The sequence below is a fragment of the Cyrtonyx montezumae genome, unplaced genomic scaffold (assembly GCF_038088225.1).
Source record: "Cyrtonyx montezumae isolate F1298 unplaced genomic scaffold, pur_monq_1.0 scaffold_11, whole genome shotgun sequence".
NCBI classification, from domain to species: Eukaryota; Metazoa; Chordata; class Aves; order Galliformes; family Odontophoridae; genus Cyrtonyx; species Cyrtonyx montezumae.
This window is the reverse complement of record NW_027071837.1, coordinates 17,812,523-17,837,472: the sequence shown is the minus strand read 5'-3', so window position 1 is coordinate 17,837,472 and position 24,950 is coordinate 17,812,523. Positions and strand designations below refer to the sequence as shown.

General features: G+C 40.7%; 1 protein-coding gene across 2 annotated transcripts in view; it reads left to right on the top strand.

Moving 5' to 3' along the window:
- The first annotated feature begins 5,607 nt into the window (after window positions 1-5,607).
- AFF2 (ALF transcription elongation factor 2) overlaps window positions 5,608-24,950 on the top strand; it is a 338,480-nt gene continuing 319,137 nt past the window's right edge. For both annotated transcript variants that reach the window (XM_065729742.1, XM_065729740.1), the window contains exon 1: window positions 5,608-5,739. In XM_065729742.1, coding sequence (XP_065585814.1) covers window positions 5,693-5,739 — 47 coding nt within the window. In that variant the 5' untranslated portion in view covers window positions 5,608-5,692. The remainder of the gene's footprint in view (window positions 5,740-24,950) is intronic.

Sequence of the window (24,950 nt, the reverse complement as noted above, 5' to 3'; positions counted from 1 at the left end):
AGTTCAGGCTACTTCCCCCAGGTACCAGAAAAATAGTGCTGAAATGCTATTAAATTGATAAAAGCTGTGAACAACTCCAGATGCCTTCAGCTGGGTATGCATTTGTAAAAACACACTGATACCGCAATTTAGCTGACATAATTTTATTAATGCTTTGTACTATGAAGAAACTCTTTCGGTATTCATCAACTTCCTCTTAGGAAGAAAGTCTCTCCTTAAATGAATTTCAATTTTGGCTGGCTCTTCTCTGTGTTCATAAAATATGTCATGGATGTGGACATTATCTACCCTCTTCAATGCATCTTATTTATCATTAGATCACTTTGTTTATTTGGTACTGGACATCTAGGTAAATTCTTAAACTGCTGCTAATTACATTCCTTCCTTGTGGTCAACCCTGAATGGCTACAGATTGTGGTCTCAATGTATTTGTTGGAGATATGTTCCAATGTTTGTAGAAGACAGAATAGCTTATTTTTCTAACAGAAGGTGACCAGATAATTGATGCTGTAGTGGTAAATACAACAGAGACATCTTATCAGAATAACAGAAGAAAGAGGGGAAAGGAAGAGGAACTAGAGACCAAATTTTCTTGTCTAATATTCCACCTCCGTGATAATGCTATCTGCCATATATTATCCTTCTCATTTCCCTCATAAAAGGGAAAGCTTTGCACAGTCTTATATTTCTGTGAAGTGCTTTTGTGAATATCATCGTAAAAATCACTGAAGACAAAACAATATTTCAGCAGCTTATATATAGACATATATACAGGCATCATTGCTGTAAAGTGCTTCTGTCTTTTGAAAGCAGCACGACAGAAAGAAGGGAACTTGATGTGAAAAGTCCTTTTACCATGTCTTTGCATTTCAATTCTCTGGCTGTGTTTGTGTTCCAAAGTGTTGGTTTGGTAGTTTCGTTTTATCCTGTGTTTTAGCTTTGGTTTCACTCATAGGGAACATATGGTCACAGAATCAGTTAAAAAACTACTACAGGAATTGTTTCTGAGCACCAGGCTAGGAGATAGCAAGGGCCACAACAGGGTTGTAAGCAATAGGTTTGGTTAAAGAAAGGGACTGCAGCAGATGGTGTGCTGTTCAGTTGCCTGTTTCAACCCATTGTTTACATTCTGCTGTTAGGCACTGAATAAAATGGTATTCCTTAAATCTTTGGAGAAGATAGATGGCTGCTTTAAAACCTGCACAGCAGAGTATAGGTAAAAAACTACTTAAAGAAAAGAGAGAGAAGGGAAGAAAGGATTCAGTTGTGATGATCTTAATCAAATATCTATTTGAGAGGCCAATTGCTTCGTTTGGTTGATTTGAATTTTCTCCCTCATAAAGCCTTTGAACTTCTGGCAACCGGTACTGTCCAGATTCTTAGTTCTTCCACTTTCTCTCTTGCTTTTCAGAATTGAGTTTCACCAGTTATTCAACAGATTTTTTTTTTGTATACTAATTTCTGAAAACTGACATTTTCATAGTTTTTGAGTACACCAAGCCTTGGCTAGTTTTGAAAGTTTAGACTATTCTAAGTGCTTTAAGAGTTGTCTGTCTGGTGTGCAGAATGACAGTAATGAACAGGAATATCATCATTATTGCCTTTCTCCCCCCTTTACTCTTTTCTGAGAGTGGCAAGTTATCATGGCGAAGCTGTGCCTCCATTAGGCAGGGTCACCCATTGCCAGCATCTAAGCACTGCAGTACTGAAGGGTTTATTCAGCAGGACATGAAAATACTCCTCCTACTCACAGTGAGCAAATGTTATCAATGTATTTTCAGAAGTGATTATTGTATTAAATTATTCTTTCATAAAATAAGAGTAGCAATGATAATAAGAGAATAGCTCTGCACAGTTAAATAAATCACTCAGGCAACACAGAAATGATAATTACAATTGAAGTGGCAGACAAATAAATATTACCTACATATGTGGTCTTGAAACTGAGTAACAACATACTTTCAGTATCTAAAATTCTTGTATGCTTCCAAATGGGAAATTTAGCCATAGCAGCTGTACATGATGGGCTCTTACTTTATACATGCACATGTCAATTATGACTGTTTTTCTACTGTAGTAGCTTTAGGATACAACAAATTTATGCATCCATGCCAAGAGCCTGTTCTCATCAAGTAGGGTGAAGCGTTCTTGTGCTACCTTCAAGTAGATGCTAATGATGACTTAATTTTCGATGCATTAGTGTAAGCTGTATGCTTTACCTAACATGTTTTAAGTTTGTTCTATATACATATTTAGTGCAGTATGAATGAGACACAGAAAAATCAATCATTGCTTCACAGAGAAATATGAACTCTGTTAGCTTCATTTTTCAAACTGTGAAAATGACTTGACCTTCCTTTCCTCAGAAATCCAAATATCGCCAATCTGTATTCAACAGTGTAGCTGGGCACAAATTTTCCATTAACATTTTCTGGATAGAAAACTGTGATTTCGCTTTTGTTGCTTTGTGAAAAATAGGTTTTCGTTGGATCAAATGGAGTGTTTTGAGCAGAAAAGATTTACATGCTGTATCACAAGGGTTCAGTTCAGCTACCTCTCACTTTTGGCCATGAATAGATGATCAGAGTCTCCTTCAGCCACCGAGGCCACAGTTCTGCTACTCCTTCTGCAGGAGTGAGGACAACAGGGCATTATGTGGTGGTTGTGGCCCAGACACAGCGCTGCCTTTGGAGTACAGCACTGACCAGGCACATGTGCACAGCATGTGCTACAAAGTCTTGGGTAAGGAGATGAGCATGGGATGTAGGACTGCAAGAAAAAGGATGAGGCTGGGGTGCCCCTTCCCTGCTTCAAAATTGATACCCAAAGCCTGGCAGCTTTGACACAGCCTGGCAGCTCTCCTGGTTGGATGGTCCTCTCAGCCTCATGCTTTGCACTGTGGCCAAAGTGGTGGCAGCAATTGAGAGGCTCTTGTGCTCTGCTAGAAGAGAACTCCTGTGGGCCCTCTCTCCATAGAACCTCAAATGGGGGCTGCTCTAAAAGCTGCTTGCACTCCCTGCAGCATGTTAGTGTGCACAGCACCAGTTTGCTCCCCTAGCAAATACTGAGCTCGGCAGAGTATGCCAAGGTCGCGTGAGGCCAAGTGTGGCCTCGGGAAGCTCAGTGTGCAGCCTCACAAGGAGCTGGGACCAGGGGCTCCCCTGCTTGCCTCGTGGCAGCAGACGCCATGCCCAGCCCCAGCAGGGCCCTGGCCTTGGCTCACCCATAGTCTGCAGCAGCAGCATTCAGGTATATCCTTGGGTACTTTGAAATCTGGCTGCAAAAGCTGATTTGTGCACAAACTGCCTCATGCAACTGTGGGTGCAGGGTGCCCAGGAGCATCAGGTGGCCAAAACATACCTTCTGAGGAGCGGGATTATCTCTGACAGCGTCCATCACAGGAAGTGCAGATCCACTTGCTCCCACTGGATTTTCCACTTTTATTTTTGCAGGAGTGAGCTCTGAAAGCCTTGTTATGTTTTGTACAGATTTTGATATTTTCTGAAAAATTGGAGGGGTTACTTTCATGATTTCTATGTTCCTTATAACTTCTATGATTCATTAAGTAAAGGCTCTGATATCCGAGGACCGTGTTTGTCCTGTCCTGTAAGAGCAATGCCATGCACAGGCGTGTTCAGTGCAGGGGGACGGGGCTATCTGCAAGCAAGGTGCCGAGCACTGCTGGCTTCTGCGGCCCCATGTGACACGTGCAGGCAGTTATTTAGCTCTGCTTCGCAGTGAAGCTAGAGATGCTGAAGATAGGGAAGTTACCAAATGTAAGTGATGAGGTGGCAGAGCGGGCTTTTACTTTTGGTAAGAAGTACCTTTTGGTGAGGCACAGGTTGCCCCATCCCTGGAGACACCCAAGGTCAGGCTAAACCAGGCACTAAGCACCTGATGGAGCTGTGGGTGACCCTGCTCATTGCAGGGGAGATGGACCAGATAGCCTGTAAAGTTTCTTTCCGACTCAAATGATTCTATAATTCTATTTTTATTAATAATGTTTTATTTTTTTTAATCCTCTGGAGAAAATTTTGCAGTTGTGGCAGGGCTGGACACAAGGCTTGATTTTTGAACAGGGCTTTAAAAACCACTACGAATGGCAAAACTTGAGCCTGTCTGGGGAAAACACAGATAGGTGGCAGAAAGGAAATGCCTGCACCAGGGACAGGAGTAGAGCTGGGCATCACTGGGTGCCAGCAGGCTGCTGGTGTCACGGCCTCATCTGAGCTGCCCCCCACCCCCCCCCAGGCCTGTGGGACGCACAATGCAAATGGACATCCTGCAGTGAAGTCCAAGTTCAGATTAGGAAGTCCCCATCATGACTGATTTCCACTGTTCCAGAGCTTTTCCTCAGCAATATTCTTCAACCTAATACAGCACTGGGCAATGCCTTAGGAAGGCAAAAATCTTGTGCTGTGCTTAGCTGCTCTGCCATTGAACTGGTTGACCTCTTTGGGTTTGTCTCCTAGCACTCAGCAAGCCTATAAAGACACTTCAGTTGCAGGGCCCTCTGGAGCCTGCTCTCCGAGTCTGACTGCAGGAGCTTCAGCTGCGGAGGTCGGACCCCACCAAACACAGGATAGCTGCAGCTCTGCCCAGAACCGAGTCCAAGAGCCGCTGGTGTGTGGGACGCCTGGGATGGGCCGGTCCAGCGGTCAGAAGGAGCAGAGCATCTATCTCATCTTCGCAGTACCAGTAGCAGTGCAGTTGTTTGCTGTGGGCAGATATGCATTTGGAATCTCCGGAAATGGAGAAAAGTAGATACGGAAAATGGTGAGATACTGGTTACTGCTTAGAAAGCAGTGAGATGCAAAAGCGTGTGAGCAGGATTAAAGGGTCTGGGAAGAAATAAATTAATTTGGGGAATGGAGGGGCTGCTTTCTCCATCTCTCGCGCTGAGGGCAGACTGGGACCCCGGGGGTGCACCTGGTGCCGGCAGGACCGCACCACCTCTGCAGCTGTGCGGACAGAGGCGAAGCCCCCGCAGCCCTCGGAGCGGCCGCCCCTCGCGGCCTCGCCCAGGCCTTGCTTTGCTCAGCCGCCGCGCCTCTCCCCTCTGAGGCCGGCCCTGAGCCCAGCCGGGGTCGCGTCTCCCCAAGGCACTTCTCGTGCAAGCGGGACCACTTCGGTTTGTTCGCAGAAGTTGGCTTTGCCAGTGAAACCAGAGCCGCCCATTTCATATTTTTCCGTCCTTCTCCCTCCTCCAAGCCTCGCCAGGACACTCAGGAATTAGCCCGAGGCGTGAACCAGCGCTGCTCGCCCGCACCCTCGCTTTTCCTCCTTTTCCTCCAAACTTCCCCGTGCAATCCCGGCCGGGGGCTGCAAGCCTCCGCCAGATCCCGGCGCTGCAGCCTCGGCAGCTCCATGCCGCGGCTTCAGGCCGCCCCGGCTCCTCCCCTCGCGGCGTGAGAGAGTGTGTGTGTGTGTGTGTGTGTGTGTGTGTGTGTGTGCGTGCGCCAGGGCCGCCGCCGCCGCCGTGCCCGCCTCTCCCAGCCAGGCAGCAGCCGCGCCGCGCTGCTGGCGGCGGCCGGAGCGGGCGGCGGCGGCGGCGCACCGCGAGCCCCGGGCGGCTCCGCGCTGCTCCGCGGCGGCCGCCGCTGCCCGTGCCGGCCGGGCTGCCCGTGGCGCGCTGCCTCGGCTCGGCGCGGGGCGGGGACATCACTTCTCCGAGTCTCCCCGCCGGATCGTTATGGACCTATTCGACTTTTTCAGGGACTGGGACTTAGAGCAGCAGTGGTAGGTGGTTTTGATTATTTTATTTATTTTTATTTTTATTTTTATTTTTGGGCTTTGGTTTTGTGGTTCACTCTCGACCCCTCACCCCCGCAAGCCGCTCCTTACCTCTCCACCCCTCTCCTCCTAACAGCTGCCTCCTTCCTCTTCTCCCTGCTCGTTCCGCCGGTGCCTTCGCCTTTGTTGAGGGGCGAAGGGACCGGTGTACGCCGCGGAGTACCCGGCTCCGCGCTGCCGGCTGCGGCTGGCGGGATCGGCCCGCTCTGCGCGGCTGCGGGAGGCAAAGTTGGCCGGAGGGGGGAGAGGTGGGGGCACTGACATGTGCCGGGGTGCCGGCTGCGAACCCCCGCCCCGAGCAGGGACGCGGTGCGGGGAGGCGACGGCTTTTCCCGGGGCTCGCGGTTCTGTTCACGTTGTGTTTACTGCTGTCAGTGACAGTGTTCCTTTCGCGGGGGGAAACGCAACTGTAGTTTCGCCGTGAGGCGCGGTTGAACTGTAGCCCTGCGCAGCGCGGGGCTTTCTGATTTATCTGGTTCCCCGTTCAGGAGAAAGGGTTATTGAAGTTAGTTTCGGAAGTGAGAAGGTCGGGGTCTTTTTCCTTCTGTCTCTCTCTTTCTTTCTTCTTTTTTTTTTTTTTCGCCTTTTTTCTCTTCTCCACTCTTCCTTTATTTCTTTTTTTCTGATTTTTTTGACGTCAGGGCTGCATTGCTGTCAGTGAGCGCACCTCTGCATCTGTTACAGCGCAGAGTAAACTTGTTACTGAAGTGAACGTTGCGGAATTTCCGACGGGGGGGACGACTAACTGGGAAAGTTGCTGTTTGGGTCGGTATTTAGGCAGTTGGGTTGTTTTTTTAGCCAGCTTTCCCAGATGGATAATGAGTTTATGATTATTCCTTACTGGTCCTTTCTTTTAATTTTAGCAAATACGGCGATAATTTTTTAACTATGCACGGTTAAATTCGAAGGTTGGTTACTGCTTTGTGAAGTGGTTTTGGACGGCGTGCAGTTAGCCAGGAGAGCAAGGAAAATACGGCATTCTGTGATCCTGAACTCGCACAGATTTTGTGTGTATGCGTGTGCATTTTGACCTCATGTTTTGCAGAGGATTTACTTTACTTTGTTGATAATATGATAATACGAAAGTGTCACGTATATGGCAAATAACCATCATTTTGCCAAGCACAGTGTAGCTACTATGGTTGCAAATCCAAGAAAATAAGAACCAAATACCTGTCACGTTCTGTTTTACAGCAGTTTGGAGTAAATCCTCGGAACCATAATTGCACTGTATCATTATTAATCTGGAAGCAAGCGCTTTGGATACTAAGCAAGTTTTATCAGCTCTGAATAAACCGTCATATTGCATCTGTTTTAACCACGCTGTTGTTATTTAAAAGTAATAGTCATGATAAAATTAGTGCTCAATTAAATATTATGCCTATGCCATGATCTTTACTCTGCTCCACTGATTTATTTTGCAGACAACTGATAACTACCATATAACTACTCAAATAATATTTGCATACAATTTGCCTAATTTATAGTGTGGGTAACGTCATTAATTTAATAGAAGCTGTTACAACCCAATATGTGGGTGTAGTTCAAATACTGAGCACATTATAGGTATTGAGATTTAGTGTTTGCTTAATAACTTGCTTTCATTTGACTGTGGCTTTATGTGGATTTAGAGATGTGCGCGGAAGGAAGGAACTCCCGTGCCTCTGTTTTTGTGTAGAATATTAATGTTTCAACACTCATTCTGTGAATAAAATTTCCTTGGTTTCTTACAATTAAATTTGTATGTGAGTGTATGTATTTTTAGGGTTTTTGAGGCAACAGTATGTTTTACTTTGTCTGTTGCAAAGTGTCTTGATATCTACACCAACTCTGTAAGGCATGGAAATTCATGCACGGTTGGATTACTATTGCAGAGATCAAGTTGGATTTAGCCTTTAATAATCCAATTAGTATATGCATGTGTACATGCATATAGTATATGGGTACATAATCTACATGTATATGAAAACATTACAAGTATTTTATTGTACATGTAAAGATTTGTCTCAGACAAGTCATTTCATTCTTAAGGATAGATGAATTTAGCTCATTAATCCATACACATATGTTAATATACGTAATATATGTGTACAGGCATCATCTCTACATACCCAGAAATAGGCATTCTTGCCCATCAGAACTGATTTATTTTTGTCTGTATTCAGTGTGGTTTGGTTACTGTATATTGTTTATAATTAAGTGCATTTAGCATCATGCGTGTATTTGTACTTTTGTATTTTGCAACAGTCTTTGGTGCTTTTGTCTGCAAGCTGGCCTTTGTAAAGGGCATTTTATAAACATTTATAAGGCAATTAAAGCCCCTCATTTGCGCTGCTTGCCAGTGCAAAACTTGTGCTAACCTGTGCTACAATCACCAGGCAGGAAAGCTCAGGCCTACAGAGAGTGGGGGAGTCTGTATGTGTTATCCATGTACAAGTACAACACAAACACAGTGAGCCTGAGAAACTTGCATGACAAAAATTTATAGTTTGACTACAGCTTTTTTATCTGATGAAGAGGTTTAAAAGTAATGCATGTGAGGAGGTGACTCCCCAGAAGTTTTGGGGTGATGGGAAGAGCACCATTAGTTTGTTTTTCTTTCCACCAGAGGTACTTCTCTGTCTGTTCTTGTTGTGTATTTTGTCAAGAACTGTCAAAGTTGCAGTGTGCACTGCACCTGGTGTTCAGGACGGGTAGTGGGAGCTTTGTCTTGGCAGGAGCTGCAGAATCAGGCCCTTACTTTCCTGCGGTAGGTGAAATCACAACAGTGCAAGAATGAAGGGTTTTGTTGACCATCAAGAATGTTTTGAATTTCACACTGTATAATGTATAAAATAAGGCCATAATTATCCCACTCAATCTAATGGATGCTTTGTCAGACTTGAAATGCAGCAAAAAAAAAAAAAAAAAAAAAAAAAGGAAAAGAAAAATACACAACCCAGAACAATTTAAGTTAATCTAAATTCTGGGCTAGGTGAAAGGGCTAAACCTAAAGTCTGCTGAGATCCCTGGATGAACAGGAAATGTTCACCTGGGCTTGCATTTAATATGAACCATTCTATGAGGGGGAATGGAAGGGAGATGGATATAATGAAAAGCTTGAATGCCTTTGTGCACCAAGGGGACCACTTGCTGTTAAAAATCAGATTTCATCTTTTAAATCTCTTTCCACGCTTGTCTGTGGTAACCAAGTAAATGAAATCTTGAAGTGTCCTGGGACCATGTGGCTAGGTCCGAACCTGCTTATGGAGTGAGGAGATGCCATTAATCAGCAGCTGGGAAGCAACAAACCCCAACAAAAACCCAGCCAACCTAGGATATAGGGCTTTTTGGTAACACAAAAGTAGAGAGATTTGTGTTGTTTCATTTATCATTGTTGGTATTAATGCTTTTTAAGCCCTACAGTCTTTGAAAAGTGGGAGCGGAGAAAATACTTAGCAGCGAAGTACACGTTGAGGTATGTAAAATAAAAGCTGGCGAAAGAAAATAAAACCAGCAGGTGGTACAGTCGTTGTAACTGTGGTTGGGGTAGCGAAGACTTCATATCACAGAGAAACAAGCCTCTTGTCTTTTCATATTGTGTATCGCAAGTAGCCTCATTACAGCGAAACCAGCAAACTGCCAGTTATACAGGAAGAGGCTTAAACTCACTAAACTGTTATATAAATAGAAAGTTCAAAGGTCTGTTTGTGGCTGACAAAGCCGAGAACAGGACATCTGTGGGCCAGGTTCCCCTCCTGTATGAATGCAGGAACATTTTGCGTCCCCCAGCAGTGTGCACTTCCAAGGCATCCCTCAACCTGGAGGGGGTGATCCTACTCTCCTGACAAAGGTGAACTGTTTCACAACTAGCCTTGGGTATCCCCTGCATCTACCTTCCCTTTTTGCCTTGGGCCTGTGCAGAGGACCTTCTCAGTTACTGTTCCTTCTCCAGGGTCTGTGCTAGCTTGCTAAATGGAGAGCGTGAGTGTGGAAACAGCGTTACGCTTCTGAAGGGAATGTGTGAAATACAGTAGATAGGCTCTTTGGGAGTTAGATTGATTTTCATTTCTCCTTATTTTCTTTTAGGGGGTGGTGAGAGTGTTAGTTCAAGAAGTTGCATTTTGAATCGACTTCAGTAAGATCTTTTTCTCCCCTTCCTTTCTTCTACTTAAAAAATATTACAACTGAAATGTTGTTACTTCTTAGTATTATAGACATTCTCAAGTAATCATTTGAAAAAGTTTCATTTTCAATTTGCTTTGAAAGTGTAAATGGATGGATTGTGTGGCTGCTGGTGGGTAGGTGAAAGGGGATTAGATTCTTCCCTGGCTGATATTGAACTCCATGGAGTGTAAATCTTAAAAGAATTTGGCCATTGGCAAACATTAAGCTGCCATCTATCCTGTGAGGCAAAATTACGATCAGTTTAACAGCATTTGAATTGTTTTTCTAATGATTCATTCAAGAATTTAATTACTTTTAAAATATACAATTTGGGATGGAGAGTAGATACTTCAGATACTGCTCAGCTATTCCAAAGCCAGGCAAGGACTTCAGAGGATTCGAGTACTTTTTATATGAATGCCAATTATATTGTTTGGGATTTTGTTTTCGAGTAAAGATGATGTTGCGATGCAAGTCCATCATTGAAGCAGAATTATTCCTTTTTGTGCATCTGAGAAGACTGTCACTGCAGCCTAGAAGTTAACTAAATAATTTAAAGGGGAAATGTGACATTCTGTAATGCGTAAAGTTAAATATACTAAAAGATCTCTGAAAAACTGGGTGAATACTTCTAGTCTTTTGTATGACAGCAACAATATGCTTCAGCTTCTTGGAAGGAGTGTTCTGATGTTGTCTGTGTTATGAGGTCCAAATTCTCTTTCCGTCTGAGTCAAGAACAAAATTCCTGTCTTATGTGATTGAACAAATACAGCTCCAAGACTGGGTCTTTATATAGCACTTTGTAGACACCTATATAATTTTAAACACACAAGCAAACGTATTGAAAGAATACTGATTTCATGTTAAGTCTTACTGAATTGGGTTCTTGATCTCTCCCCAAACATTTAGTGTTTTACTAATGATTAAATCCTAGTTCTTCCTGTACTCAGTCATGCAAATGTATGGTATACATCAATTAGTCTGAACTCTATCAGCAGTTTTACACCAGTGCACAGATGATTGAGAAAGAATGCAAATATTAAAGCCCATTGAAACATAAATAAATAAATATCTATATTGAGAAGAGCTGTAGGAAATACACATCGAACCCTGGAAGAATGTGGAAACAGCATCTAAACAGACAGAGCCCACTCTGTATTTCCCCAGTGCCTTTAACGCAATTTCTTTGTGTGGAGGACTTGAAGGATTGGTCTCTTGGATACTCATTAAATGTATATAATCAATAAATACCATAAGGTATCTATGTGTTCCTCCAGTATGGATTTGAGCTGTAGCCAATGTCAATGGAGGTGTTCCTGATTGACTTCCGATGGTCCTGGGTTTGGCCCTATTGTGGTAAAAAAGGGAGACTTTCAGAAATGTACTGCAGCTGTCTACTGACCAAGATCAACGGGGCAATTTGCACATACATAGTACCAGACATGAACAATTCCACTATGTCCAATTTTGAACCATTCTAATTCATATTTACTACTTTACTTTTTAAAAGAAAGTGAAGAAAAATTGAAAAGAAACTTTTGGATGCTGTTAACAGTAACAGAATTTTATAAAACCATCAGACATCTGTTGACATTGAGATCTGATTCTGCCCTAATTCTTGGTTTGCAGTGCCATGAATAGTTTTTAAAAACTTGAAAAAGAAGACAGTAAACCCAGGAATATATCAAGTTATTATAATCTTCTGGACTATTCTTCATATAGTAGTCAGGAGGTCACAACACTGACTGGAGAAAACAGGTGTTTTACCCATTTGTTGTTACTGAATATTGTATATTCGTGCTTTGTAATCAAAACATTTAAATTGTTCTAGTAGCTTTGTCTTTCATCAGAGATGTTGGAAGGCATTTTACTTCTGATGAATGGAAAACTGTAGAGATTAAAAAAAAAAAAAGAGGAAGGATGGAAACATATATATCAGTAGGATTTTAAGCTCCATTTTGATTACCTTCCAGTGATGCAGTTATTTGGCCAAAGAGCGTGTGATGTTCAGTGAACATTTTGGGAAAGGAGATTTAGATATTCTTTTTCAAAAACTGTACCAGAGCCCAGCCTTGCAAAAACTTGGAAACAATTGCAAGTTACTTTTTTATTTCAGTGATCAGCATAATGGATTTGCAGGGTTGGGCTTGTAGTACTGAAAAGATAGTGTGGAACTAGCGTGCTGAGGTCGAGGAATAAACAAAAACCTCCTGCAGTTAACTTCCCAGATATTACAAGCTGTTTTATCGTGAAGAGGCTGTTTTTAACTCCTACATAGCAGATCCGCACCATAAATTATTGCGACTGTTAAACAGAGGTCCAGTTAGTAGTCTCTTCTGTAAAACTTTGCACCACGTTTTAATGACATTTTATGTATGTGTTCAAATCAAGACACAAACCTGATTGAATTTCTTTTTATTGAGTACTTGTTGAATTTCTCTTCTGTACGTTACCTGAACAGTTAATTTACTGGACTATTTACTGATGAGCATGGGTGAATCCTCATTCCAGGTCATCTGTGGTGCTGTAGTTTAAGGAAAGTTGGAGATGATGCCATAACTGGAAGCTGATTTTCACTGTAGGGGACTCAAAAAATGGGAGAATGCCGTTTACTATGTGCAATGTTTGTTTGGTGAGGAGCTGTAGTCAGCAATTCAAATGGATTCCTTACTCAGATGCTGCATGATGCTACCAGTTATAGTAAGACGTGAATAGCCTACTCGTAATTATATGTTTTGGAAGGGGTTGGATATGAACAACTAGTGAAGAAGAAAATGAGGTTGAGTGATTTTTAACTTGGTGCTCTGTTGTTCCTTTGACAAGTATTATAATCACTATTTTTGTACTGCTGTGGGTGTACATGGTGTGGAATAAATAAATTCTGTAGCTCGACAATGCTGGCAGTGCCTTTGGCTCAAACCTGCTAACATCTTACTACTGAGACTAGTCTTCTTCCTTATGGCACTCTACAGACTATTGCCAGGATTCAACTATAGTTTAAAAGTTTTCTTTCTGGTCATTCAGTTTTAAACTCGTATGATAGGCGATGGTATCTGCATCCTATAGAGGGACAGGTCAGCATGAAGTGAAAATGGATCAGTACTTGGTGGCTTGTAATCTGTGCTAAGAAGACATTAAAATGAAATGTTTGTAATTCGAAATATTTTTAGCTGTAAGGGCAGCAGTCCATTATGTAGCTCTAGTAATTCTTTCACTTCTTTCTGTATTAGTGATTTAGGTCCAAATTTCACTTGTGTGGAAAAAATCAATACTACTGTCTTTTGAGAAATCATATACAAAATTTTGCAAAGCTTTAAGTATAAAGTAAGGAAGCACAGATTCTTAAGGTTGCCAGTTCCCACTTATTTTAGTCTTATGTAATGAGAGAAATTGAGATTGAAGAGTAATAACAGTGTTTAGATGAGTCTGTTTCTGTGCTACTGGCAGTAGCCACGCTTGTGTTTGAGAATGATTTTGAAAAAAATGATATAAAAGATTAAATCATAACCTCTGTTTGCATAGAGGCCAGTGAGAAATTATTTGAAGGTGTTTAGTTTCAGTGGGTTGTGTACTTTTTAAGTCCCTGTTCCAAATTCTCAGCTGAGATGCCCATGGTTTGGGTGGCCAGTTTACATATGAAAATGCTGGGCCTTTTGTTGCTTAATGTGGGGGTAGTTTTTCATCTTTTTTGTCCTGTAGAACAACGGAATGACATTCTTTCTGGTGTTTCCTATGAAGAATAATGATGAGGAATTATCTTCTCTGTTTACAAGTGTTTAAAAACTCGTTAGTTAGAGTCCCTGGAAGAATTCTGATACAAGTCAGTGAGTGTAGTGAAGCTGATTGTAAGGGGAAGCAAACTGGGCCCTGGGGCTGGTGGTCAGCAGAGAGGAAAAGCTGTAAATAATACTGTGCATATGCTATGGTAAGCATTTTTATAGATCTCTTCTGTGGGAAAGGACAATGGATTTGGAGCTTATATTTACTCAAAAAAGCAGCCCTTTGATTTTCATGGCTTTATGCTTCATTGCACATTGGAAGGCCAATTTGTCTTCACCAAGCCTTTGAAGAGGGATAGGTGGATTGAGGCAGTGACCAGCGGCTGAGGGTAGTGGTTGCTTGGAGAAGGAGGTGCACTGCAGTTCTTTTGGTAACACTTGGCAGAGTTATTGTTATCCTTTTTAAGACTGCTAAATGGAGGTGATTATGTATTTAGGTCTGGAACATGGATTCTCTTAGCAGCTGTGTCACTAGCTGCTTTGCTGCCTTGGCAAAATCTGTCAAAATGGGGTAATGACATTTTCATCTTTCATAAATTGTTGTTTTGTTGTTGTTTAAATGGAAAGCAGAGAGGGAGACCAGATGGATTTACTTTTATCTAGTGTGTCTGTCAACTTTTTTCATCTTCTCAGGGATCAAATGAGAACTGTTTTTGCAATTTTCTGTACTTTTAACCTTGCTCTAGCTACGCTGTCCTTCATAAGCTTGCATTGTTTTGCCTTGTACCTGCAAGAAGAGCAGATGATGTCAGTGTAGGTTGTTTGTGGCATAGCTTATGCTTCAAGATCCTGTTCTGGTTGTAACTTTTGTGCCGATGATATCAGACATGCTTAGAAAAATAGGTTGAGATTTCTGTCCACAGACCTTTTATGCGATGTTGATTTATGTCTCTGTACTTTACTTACTATTGTAAGGGAAGAGATGAATGAAAGAATAACATCTCAGAGTTTTACTGATAGGCTGAGGCATTTTACAAAGAAATTGGTATTGTTACCCCCTTTTTATACACAGGGAAATGGAAGCTGTGAGAGGCAAAAAGGCTTGCTAAAGGATTGGTCAAGATGCTGTCAGTTGGGTTCCAGTTCGCTGCTTGCCCACTCTGGTGGGTATATTTTAGTATTCCACAGGGGTGTGATAAGGTTAAGTTGCTTAATGTTTATGAATGTTCATGGTGATAGAGCAAGACAGGAACCAAGGCAGATGTATAGTAGGGGAAAGGCAAGCCCATAAAGAGAGACAAGAGGATTTGGACAGAGCGTATCTGCAAGAAAAGAGAATCAAAGCAGATAAACTTTTTTGAAGAGCAAAGAATGTGCTGTATATGTACAGTGTGCATGTTTGTTATAATTTACCCTGCTCTGAACTGGACAGTGGACATTCCGGAGTCAGAATGGCATTGTTACTCCAGAAGACTTATCTTTTTCTGGGTCTTATAGCAAAGAACTGTATATGGAGCTGCAGCTTAAGTAAACATCAAGACTCGGACACTTGACTGACTAGGACATCTACACTTTTTCAGAAAGCATTGATGCACTTTGAGCCAACTGCCTTTGTTTCTAGGAGACTGATACTTTGTTGGTTAACCCTGGGCATGAGTTTTCTTCACAGTTGATTCAGTTCATTAGACTGAACATATTTTCTATTTATACCACTTGGGGATACAAATTATGGTGTTGTGTTTAGCAAGCACTAGGAAGCGTACATCTTTGTGATGTTTAAAAAAAATAAGAGAGGCAAAATTTTATTCACAACAGATCGTTCAAAGGTCCTTTCTTTCAAGGTTCAAGGGAAAATAGACTATAAGAACAATTGACTGTCATTATTTTTGCTCCAGACAACCAGAAGTTATTTGTACATATGGATTTTAATAGATTGTTTGTGGACTATGATTCTGAATTAAGGGCTTTTCAAGAATGTTGATGAAATTGTGTATTGTTTTAAGGCAATTTTGGGAAATTAATAGTAGCATATGTACTTAGAATTATTGTCTTCAGGGCTTTAACAGTTGCCTGTGGGCCAGCAAAAGTGCCCTAGAGGGCTGAGCTGAAGGCCACTGGCTGAAGCTTTTCATTTATTTACAAAACTCTAAAACATACTTGGCCAGAGATTCCTTTGCTTTCTCACTCTGATTTCTGGAGAAGATGAGAAGATACTCTACTCTGTGATAGAGCTCCAAAAGCATTATGCAATCGATGACAATGCTATTGTTGCTGCCTTTCCTTCTCTCTTTAAACAGGCCTTCGCTGAACTGATTGTTTTTTTGTGTACACATAAGGGGATCATAGATAAGGGACCATAATAATTATAAAGGTTTTTAGTATTTGTGTAGGAAAACACTTGCTTACTCTTTTACAACCATCCAGTCCTGTCTGCAGAAAATTGAGCATGTTTGGACTGTAGGCCATGACTAGGTGTTTTCCTTGTCAGGATAATAGATATTACGCTTTTCTGACACTTCATTCTCCCTATTTCTTTCCCTGTTACTTAAGACAAGCTGTTGTGTGAGAGTTCTGCCTGGCTGTAGATGGCTCATGAGTCTTGCAGTACATAAGAAGCAGAATCTAACAAATAAGACTAGAAACTACACGAAATACATAGACATAATACAGAAGTTGTATGTTTAAAAACACATCAGAACTCCACAAATAATCTAATATATAAACCATTTTTTTATCCTCCTGCATACCCATAACCAAGAATGTCTGTTAGCTGTGTTTCAACCAGATCAGTTATTTTAGGCTTCGTAATGATTTTCACTTTTGTAAACTCAGTCTGCCTGGAAGTTCAACTTCAATGATAAAAGGTCTCATCAAAAAATGGAGGCGGGCTTGTATGTTTGGTTAAGATTAAATGTCTTTCTAACTAATTAGAAGCCAGTGTCAATATATGCTCTAATGTCTTTGGAAATAAAGGGGACATAAATGATACAGTTCCATTGTATCAGGTCTTTTGTAAACAATTAATGGTGAGGTGGATGTATGAAGCAAGGACGAGAGAATTGATAAACCTGTGCCAAAGGGCTCAAAAAGTTGCAGTGAATTCTAAATGTAGATTAGGAGCAAATGATGACAGCCAAGCCAGCATTACCTCAGCTGATTAATTTATAAGGAAACTGGTCAATGATTTTAACCAACAGCTATGCATAGTAGAATCCTAATGGGATCTGTCTGTTAAGATTACATAAAGTAGAGTGTTTGATTTATTTCATAGCTTTCCAACGCTCTACTTTAACTTCATACAAATAATGCATTAGTCACACTGGATAAAATGGTGTATTGAATAAAGTTGTGATTTTATCCTCCTCTTATAATCTGATTTTATAAAAGATTAAATCTATTTTAGTAGTTTGTTCATATCATAAAAGAGACTGTCGGCTGAATGAAATCTTTGCATCTGCCACTTTCTATCTCATTAGAAAAGACAGTAACATAAAGTTCCTCATTTCCTTCCACTCTGTTTTATCCCCTAGTGTGTCTGAGTGTGTATTTCTTTTGTACATGTTTGTGTATGATAATGTCAGCATGTTTTCAATGTTGTTCTTAAGACTGTATCAGGTTTCATTTTAGGGGAGCATTGCGAGGGCTTGTAAATATTGTGACAAAACATACACGATCGGGAACAAGTAGGAGGGCAAGGGGTGACTCTCTAAAAGCTGAAAATGATGATACTAGTGGCATGACCACATATGCACACACTGGTAGATTCAGCAAGATTTAGTTCATGCACAATAAGTGAGCATGCCCACATCAGTGGGCGCAAGTGCATCTTTAATGTTGACTTAGGGCTGAATTAAAAAGATGTAAAGGTTGGGAATTCCTTTGTCATTCGGATGTCATGATGCTAGTGTTTAAAAAACAAACCTAATTTGTGTGCATTGATTCTTTGTTTTATTATACTATTTTTAATTACAAATTATGAATTTAGGTGTTTTTTTTTTTCTCACACATTATTGTCAGAATGTAGTTTACTGCTGGTACATTTTATTCCTTTCATTTAAGTATCCATCTTTGACAGGATGCTGATGTTACAGCTGAGCATTGGCTTCATGTAGAACTTCAAAGTGTGGGAAAATTATCTTTGTGGATGTTTTCTTTGTGTTTGATGTTCCCGCCATTTTCACTTAATTCTGTAAAGTAGTTAGGGCTAGGTTTGGAACATGATGTTCTCTGGGTTTCTGATGCTGAGCAGAGAGGCAGTATCTAATGATTTTATTAACTTTTTTGTCCAAAATGCAGATTTTGAAGGTGTCACTTCTCTCTTCTGTGGACTTTCTGGAGCATGAAACGTCTTCCTTCACATTTTCAGTTGTACTGGCTCTGGCTTTTCAGGCTTGGCTCCTTTTCCCACGTACTTCCAGTTGCTGGGAGATGTGTACACAGTCAGCCCCTCCTCTGTATGCCCCACTTGCAAACTCTGGGCACAGAGGCCATGGGAGCAACTGCAACCCGGGGAGCTGTGTGCCAGGCTCCTCCTGGGGTTGCCACAGCATTGACACAAGATTACACACACTCGATTCGTGGTGAAGGATTGGGGCAGTGTCTGGTCCTGAGCATGCTTTATGAATAAGACTTTAAAAGTCCTATGGGGTACATCAGCCTGCTTTGTTTCAGGAGGAATTGCCAGCGGGTGGCCCTCTGCTCCCAGTTGCCTTCTCACTGAGGCACCTCTGCCCTCTCTGACAGCCACCCAGGCACAGCTGAGTCATTTTCTTGGTTAAACTTTGTTCATTACCGAAATTGAGAAAAAACCCTTTACTCATCATGAAAGTGGTTTTGGTCTTGTGTACATTCCTATGAGACAGAATGCTCCTAGAAAGGACAGAAATATTTGCTGAGGAGGAGATGCATCCTACTTCTAGGTTTGGGGGCCAAATGTAAGAAGTATGAGTGGGTTTGCTTGCGGAGGGCAAATAGTTTACCTTTGGTATTACTGAATGAACAGTGACCTCTTTCTCAGCTAAATTTAAGTATCCTCAGCGGCAGGCTCACCTACGCCCATCAAACTGCTCTAACACCTCTGGCCTGCTTTACAAATGGGCGCTTGTATGGCAGTGGGCACGGCTGTGCCACATGGCTGCTCTGGTGCCTGGGGGGCTGGCAGCATGGCCATCCTGGGGCTCCCTGTGGTCTGGTTGGTGCCAGGGGTCAGCCTGGGGCTGTACATGATGGGAACTGCACCCAGCACTGCTGGCATCCTGTCTGTGCACGACCAGTTGGAAATTGAAGCATTTGTCAGCCTCCTCATATACGGAGTAGCATATGCTCAGGAGTGCTGGGTACTTACGGTTCCAGTTGCTGCTCAAAAACCTGAGCGGGTGCTGGAACTGCTGTTCGTAGTATGCTGTGGAACTGGTTTAACCATCCGGTGGGCAGTTAACAGCCCTGCGAGATGGTGGTGGTGGTAAGATATGGCGTAAATATTTAAGTATGAAAGAGCAGTGCCACAGTTTGTTTTCTGTGGGCAGTACTGACAGTATCTGAATAAGCAGACAACAGCCTTTCGTGGGAGATGTTTGCTGTATTTTACTTGGCAGCTGTTTGTCTTAATAGGAATTCTTCAATAATATTTATTGTATTTTGTGCTAGTAGGGGGGAGAGCCAAAGCAAAATCTGAGCAGTTTCACTTGCTTTACTCATCGTGAACAATAAGAAAATATGGCTGTATTAATTACTGTTGTGCTTTATTGGCAAAAATGAAGAGATCCTATAATATGAAATTGCTAATATAAGAAAGGCTTTGATTTTCTCATTAGCACAGGATATTTTGCATCTGTTCTGGTTCATGAGTGCATTGTTGGCACTTAAATAATAATAATGACTCAGTAATGAATAAGAATAACAGCAACAAATAGGCATGTGAGTGTGCAGGCAGTCAGGCACCCTCCGGTGTTTATCAGTAGGTTGGTTTTGGAGGTTTTACAAAATGAGCTGTTCCTGTATGACCATTTGGATTTTCTTAGATCATTGCACAGTCTTTCATTTCGCTGCTGGCATGGCTGGGTTATATGAAAGCACTTTTTTCATTGTGTGTCAAGAGTAAAGTGCTAAAATTCTCACTTGAAATGGAAAAAACATGTAAGTCTCCTTTTTTCCCTCTCATATTTTTTCTTGTTTCTCTCTCTCTCTTTTTATTTTGTGAATAAAGTCTTAAGTATCTCATTGCTTAGAATTCATGAAGGAATCTGAGCTCTGGATTGTTCTTCTAATCTTTCCAGTATGTTTTTAAAAATGTAGTCTGAAAACACCTTCACTATAATTCAACCCAGTTTATAGCAATTTTTCCCCACTTCTGTAGCTTCCATTACAAAAACAGTTGTCTTAAACTAATGTTAGCAGTCTATCTTGAACATTGAAATACCTAGGCATCTAAAATTCTGATTTGATTCCTGGTTTCTAACAGTGTTTCGCCTTGAAATCACCTGCCTATGTAATATTCTATGCAGTAGAATTTACAGATTTAATTTTATTCCAGCTCTTACCTGATGCTGGATTGATAACAGTGATAAGCAAAGGACAGCAGAATGCTCCCTTTGCTAAACCAGGGGCTAATTTTATCAAAGAATGATAACTTTTAGCCTTATTATCAAAGTAATTTAGACTAATCCTTTGGCTTCATAATTTCAAGTTCAAGATAAGGAAAATGTTCAAACAGGAAAAAATCAGTACCTGTGCTCTGAGTTATTTAAAAAACAACAGTAACACAATTGAGCATTTTAAATTATATCCTAATGATTCTGCAACTCTAGAAAATGAGCGTGTGTGTGTGTGTAAACAATTATCTGAAATGTGTCTATTCTTGTTGAAACGATTAAAGTCTGGGCTAGAGCGCATCATATGTGTGAAGGATCAGAACTGTACCTACCATTTAACTCCATTAAAATACCTACTTAAAAAGAAAAAAGAAAAAATAAAACTCCAAAAGTGGCCTTATTGATTGATTGCTTCAAGTGGCACTTCATTTAAGAAGCAGGCATGTGCTAATGTGCTAGTCACAGTAACTGTGCACTGCAAAGTAAAATAGGATTTCTTTTTTCCTTATTGACTGCAGATTAATATTTGGTTCAACAGCTCTTAAGTATAATGGCATGAACCTTACAAGGCATGCATGGTTAAAATAAAACAAGAAAGGAAATGAAAATAAAAAGGAAAAAAAAACACCCTACCAAACAAATAAACGTAATAAAACTCATCATTTCCCTCTAACTAAAACAGTTTAGCCATAGATAAGGCAAATAAAATTGGTAATGCAAGTAGTTTATCAGCACATGACCCGTAAAGTACTTGAAGTGATCTGTAAATGGAAGCAACCCTAAGTCTGCTTCTTGTCACAGTAATTTGTTTGGCTTAAGGGCAAATAAGTGGGTCTCCTTGGCAGTACAAGTAGATCACCAGGTAAGATCAGATAGGAGTCTCTGGTGGTAACAACAGAACTACAAGAAAGCTCTTCTTTTGATGCTATTTCTGCTGCTGTTGATGCCGAAGTTAATAAGTGTGCTAATTATCATGAACCTGATAGGACTTATATTAATTGACTGAAATAAATTTAAATTCTGGTTAAACAGAGAATAGTTTAATGGACTTTACCAGGTGCTAGTTTTCTTATCTGCTCTGTTCAGCATAAAGACATGCTTTAAAATGAAATAATTATCTGTGTTTTAACCTTAAGATTTTTGTGAGAAATTAATATGTTCACATTTAACTCCTAAAATATAAAAGCATCTTCTACCCTTCTCCCCTGTCCTGTGATACTTCATTCAAGTCTAATTGGTTCGTATGGGTTTTGTACTACAATAAAATCCCCGTGTAGTCATTCGTCACGTATTTACATGGCCCAGAGCAGTATGGCCTAACTTGTTCAGTCTCCAGATGCCGTTAAAGTAGTAAATGTTGGATAATAAATAACAACAACAAGCAGTCTGATGGCTATGGTCTAGATCTGGAGTTCCAGTTGGAGGGGACTCTGGGCTCTTGGGTAGATCATCTCTCTCCGTATCATTTAGCACAGTTGCTAAGTTACTATGTTTTTTTTACTGTGGGATGTGTTTAATCTTAGAGGTGTTCTAGGGCATGCCTAAGATTTGTGAAGGTACTCTGAGATCTTCCAAATATCTTTCACGTGTCCATGCAAAAGGAGAGCGGGTTAATATTGATGTTCCTTTGCTTGTGTGTTGCTTTTCCTGAGTTACAGCAGGAGTTAAGATGCGTGATATTGCAAATGTGGACATAGAGAAAACTAAACGTGTTACCTCTGGTGATAAAAATGTCATGTTCTTTGGAAATGTTGGAGTATTTATAGAATGTTTTGTTTTCCATAATTAGGCATTGCTGTTAGTGCATGTGACCTCCCTATTGTAATTGTCAGGAGAGCTGTCATACAGTAGTATGTGCTGTAGCACACTGAGAGAGCAATCAACTTTTGTCATTTGTCAGCTACATTTTAATACTTTTTTAAATATTTGAATTCTTTTCCTTCTCTTGCTCACCAGAAAGCATAATATTCACGTGTAAGGCTGAAAAACCGATGTCCTTTGTGCACCTTGGCTGACTGAGATATTGCTCTGTGCTCCCATTTGGCTGCTTCCAGAAAGCAAGGAGGTGTCTTGATGTGTTCTGGACTTGGTGCTCTCTGTAATCTGAATCACTGTTCACCTTTGTATCCATTTTCCCACTGTGTAATACTCTCCCTCCAAACCCCCCCTCCCTCCCCCCCAGACCCCTCCCCCCAAAAAGGACTTCCCCAACCCAGCAAAAGACAAACCTGTCACATGGTTTGTGCAGTTTCAAGTATCTAACCTCACTGTGAATGGGGCTGAGATGGTACTTTAAAGCTGTTTTGGTTTACGTGGAATAAAAATAGTCCAGTGCTTTCTGCCCCATGTGTGCCATCTGCTCCAGTGAGAAGAGGAAGCCTCAGTTGCTTATATCGGACATGAAACTAGCCGAATTGTGCTCAAATGCACAGGTGCAAAAAACTCCATTTTGAAACACATGAGCTAATAAATTGTCAGTTGAGAAATTAAAATGGGCTCATTTGTAGAGTGAGGGTGGTCAGTGTGTGGTAATTGCCACATGTCACACTTTAGTTTGGATTACAAGATCGTTGCATGCATTTACTTCAGGCAGTGCTTTATTGAAGCTGTCCTGCATTATATCTACAGAGGTGCTGGTGGCTTTTTTTGTTTTGTTTGTTTTTTTAATGTGAAATTCTCAATCACTTCCTGCCTGAGAAGCATTCTGCAGGGCTTTTTTTTTAGTTTTTAGTTTTGTATTCACTAACTTACTGTTTGTTCTAGAGCAGCAGCGATTGGGAGTTAAACTTTAAGTGCACATTTGGCTCTTTAAAAAGACATTTAGTGTACAATTACTGCTGTTTACCATCTTATAATTGTTGTTTGTTGAGGCTTAGTTTGGCTTAGGAAGAAGGGTATCTGTAATCTTTGAGGGCTGCAACTCCCTGTCCTAGTTTTCACAAAAGAGAAAGTAATTATAGATATTGAGATAGATACAGAGATAATGCAGAGCTGTATGCTGTGATGTTTTAGTGATCAGTGTAAAATAAACACAGGCAAAGAGAAGTTGAGGTAGAAGATGCCATATGCAGCTCCAGTTTCAGTCAGTAATATTTAATATGGGGTTCACATCAGATCTGAGAGTCCTGAGATTTGCTGTCTTGTTGTTACACAGGAGCACAAACACTGGATTTAAGTAAGGGACCATATTTGTATTTCAATTTGTAGGCTGTGATATCTGCTGTGAAAATGTAAGCTGAGCTTCTGGGTTAATTTTCCTTAGAGCTTGGGCTGAAAGAGACAGTTGTGTGAAAAGAAAATGTAACAAGTAACTGAAATGAAAAACATAAGAGAGGTAGTTACAAGGCATGATTAGCTAAGATAAAGTACCTTCTTTTAATTCTATTTAGGGAGTCACTGTAGTAGGAAGAGACTCCACTGTGTTTTTTTTAACAGAATATTGATGAGGCTAAAAGCTCATCATCTGAAGGAGTTAGGTTAAAAGCCACGGGAATGCTTACTTTTCTATTTGTGACGAATGTTTTCAGACTGCAGACACCATGCAGAAACAAAACTGTTTGGGGGATACATTTTAACAGAAAGCATTTGAGAACATGCTCCTGAAATTCCGCCAGGATCCTGAGCTGTGAATGTGTATTTTGAGTGCCATATTAACTTTCATACTGAGAACGTAAATGTCTAATCCTTTCCTTCCTGGTAGGAGTCACAGACTGCTCTTCACCATACTTGATTTTTAATGTAATTTTAATGAAAGGTGGATCTACCATTAAAGGTGATTGTTTCTTCTGTTATTGCTAAGCATTTCAGTAGTGTTAGGTGTTTGGAGTTGTGGGGTTTTTTTTTTTTAATTTTAATTTTAATTTATTTTATTTTGTGTAATATATTCTGCATGTAAATTTTGATCTTGTGTTTAATCTTACAATTGAAATCTGTGACACCACCTTTGGGCTTTATCTGTAGCCTTTTAAAATCAACTCTCTTTTAACAGGCAGTAATAGCCCCTGGATTGAGACCAAAGAGCTTTTGAGTACTCAGGTGTTACAAAGGCAGAATGTGGGGAAGGGGTGGTGAAGGATCAAATCCACCCTCCCATTTAAAAGGTGGAGATAAAGCCTGATATAGTATCCCACCTCTTCTTGATAAGGCTGGTCTGTCTGTGTAAATGCTGTTCCTCCTCACTATGGTGAACTTCACCCACTGACATTAAATCCTGCAAGCCTATTCTGTGATTTCAAGGCATGTCAAGGGATTTAGCTGTACAAGCTTTTTCTTGTATTTGAAATGCACCTTTTTGATAGTAGTAGGAAACATGGATCAAAATGTGTGATTCATCCTCTTTTTGCACCCTTAAAATCTTGTAACCAAGCTAATTAATATAGTTTATTTGTTCAGAACACTAACTAGTAGGAAAAAAAGCCACCCTCAAGGAGAAATTCTAAAGCCTATCTATTGGTTTTGATTTCATATGAATCACAATTTCTTTTTAAAGGCTGAATTTTTATGTGGGAAAGTATACTTCAGCTAGAGTGTAAAATTTCAGCAATTTTATGTCAGTGCTGTTGGAAAATTTTAAATTTAGAAATCATTTTTACCATTGGAAGAGAAAAACTGTTTTGCTTTAAGATATAAATCTGAGCGTCTCTTAATAAACACTAACATTACTGTGTTTTCTTTCTTTCTTTCTTTCTTTCTTTTTTTTTTT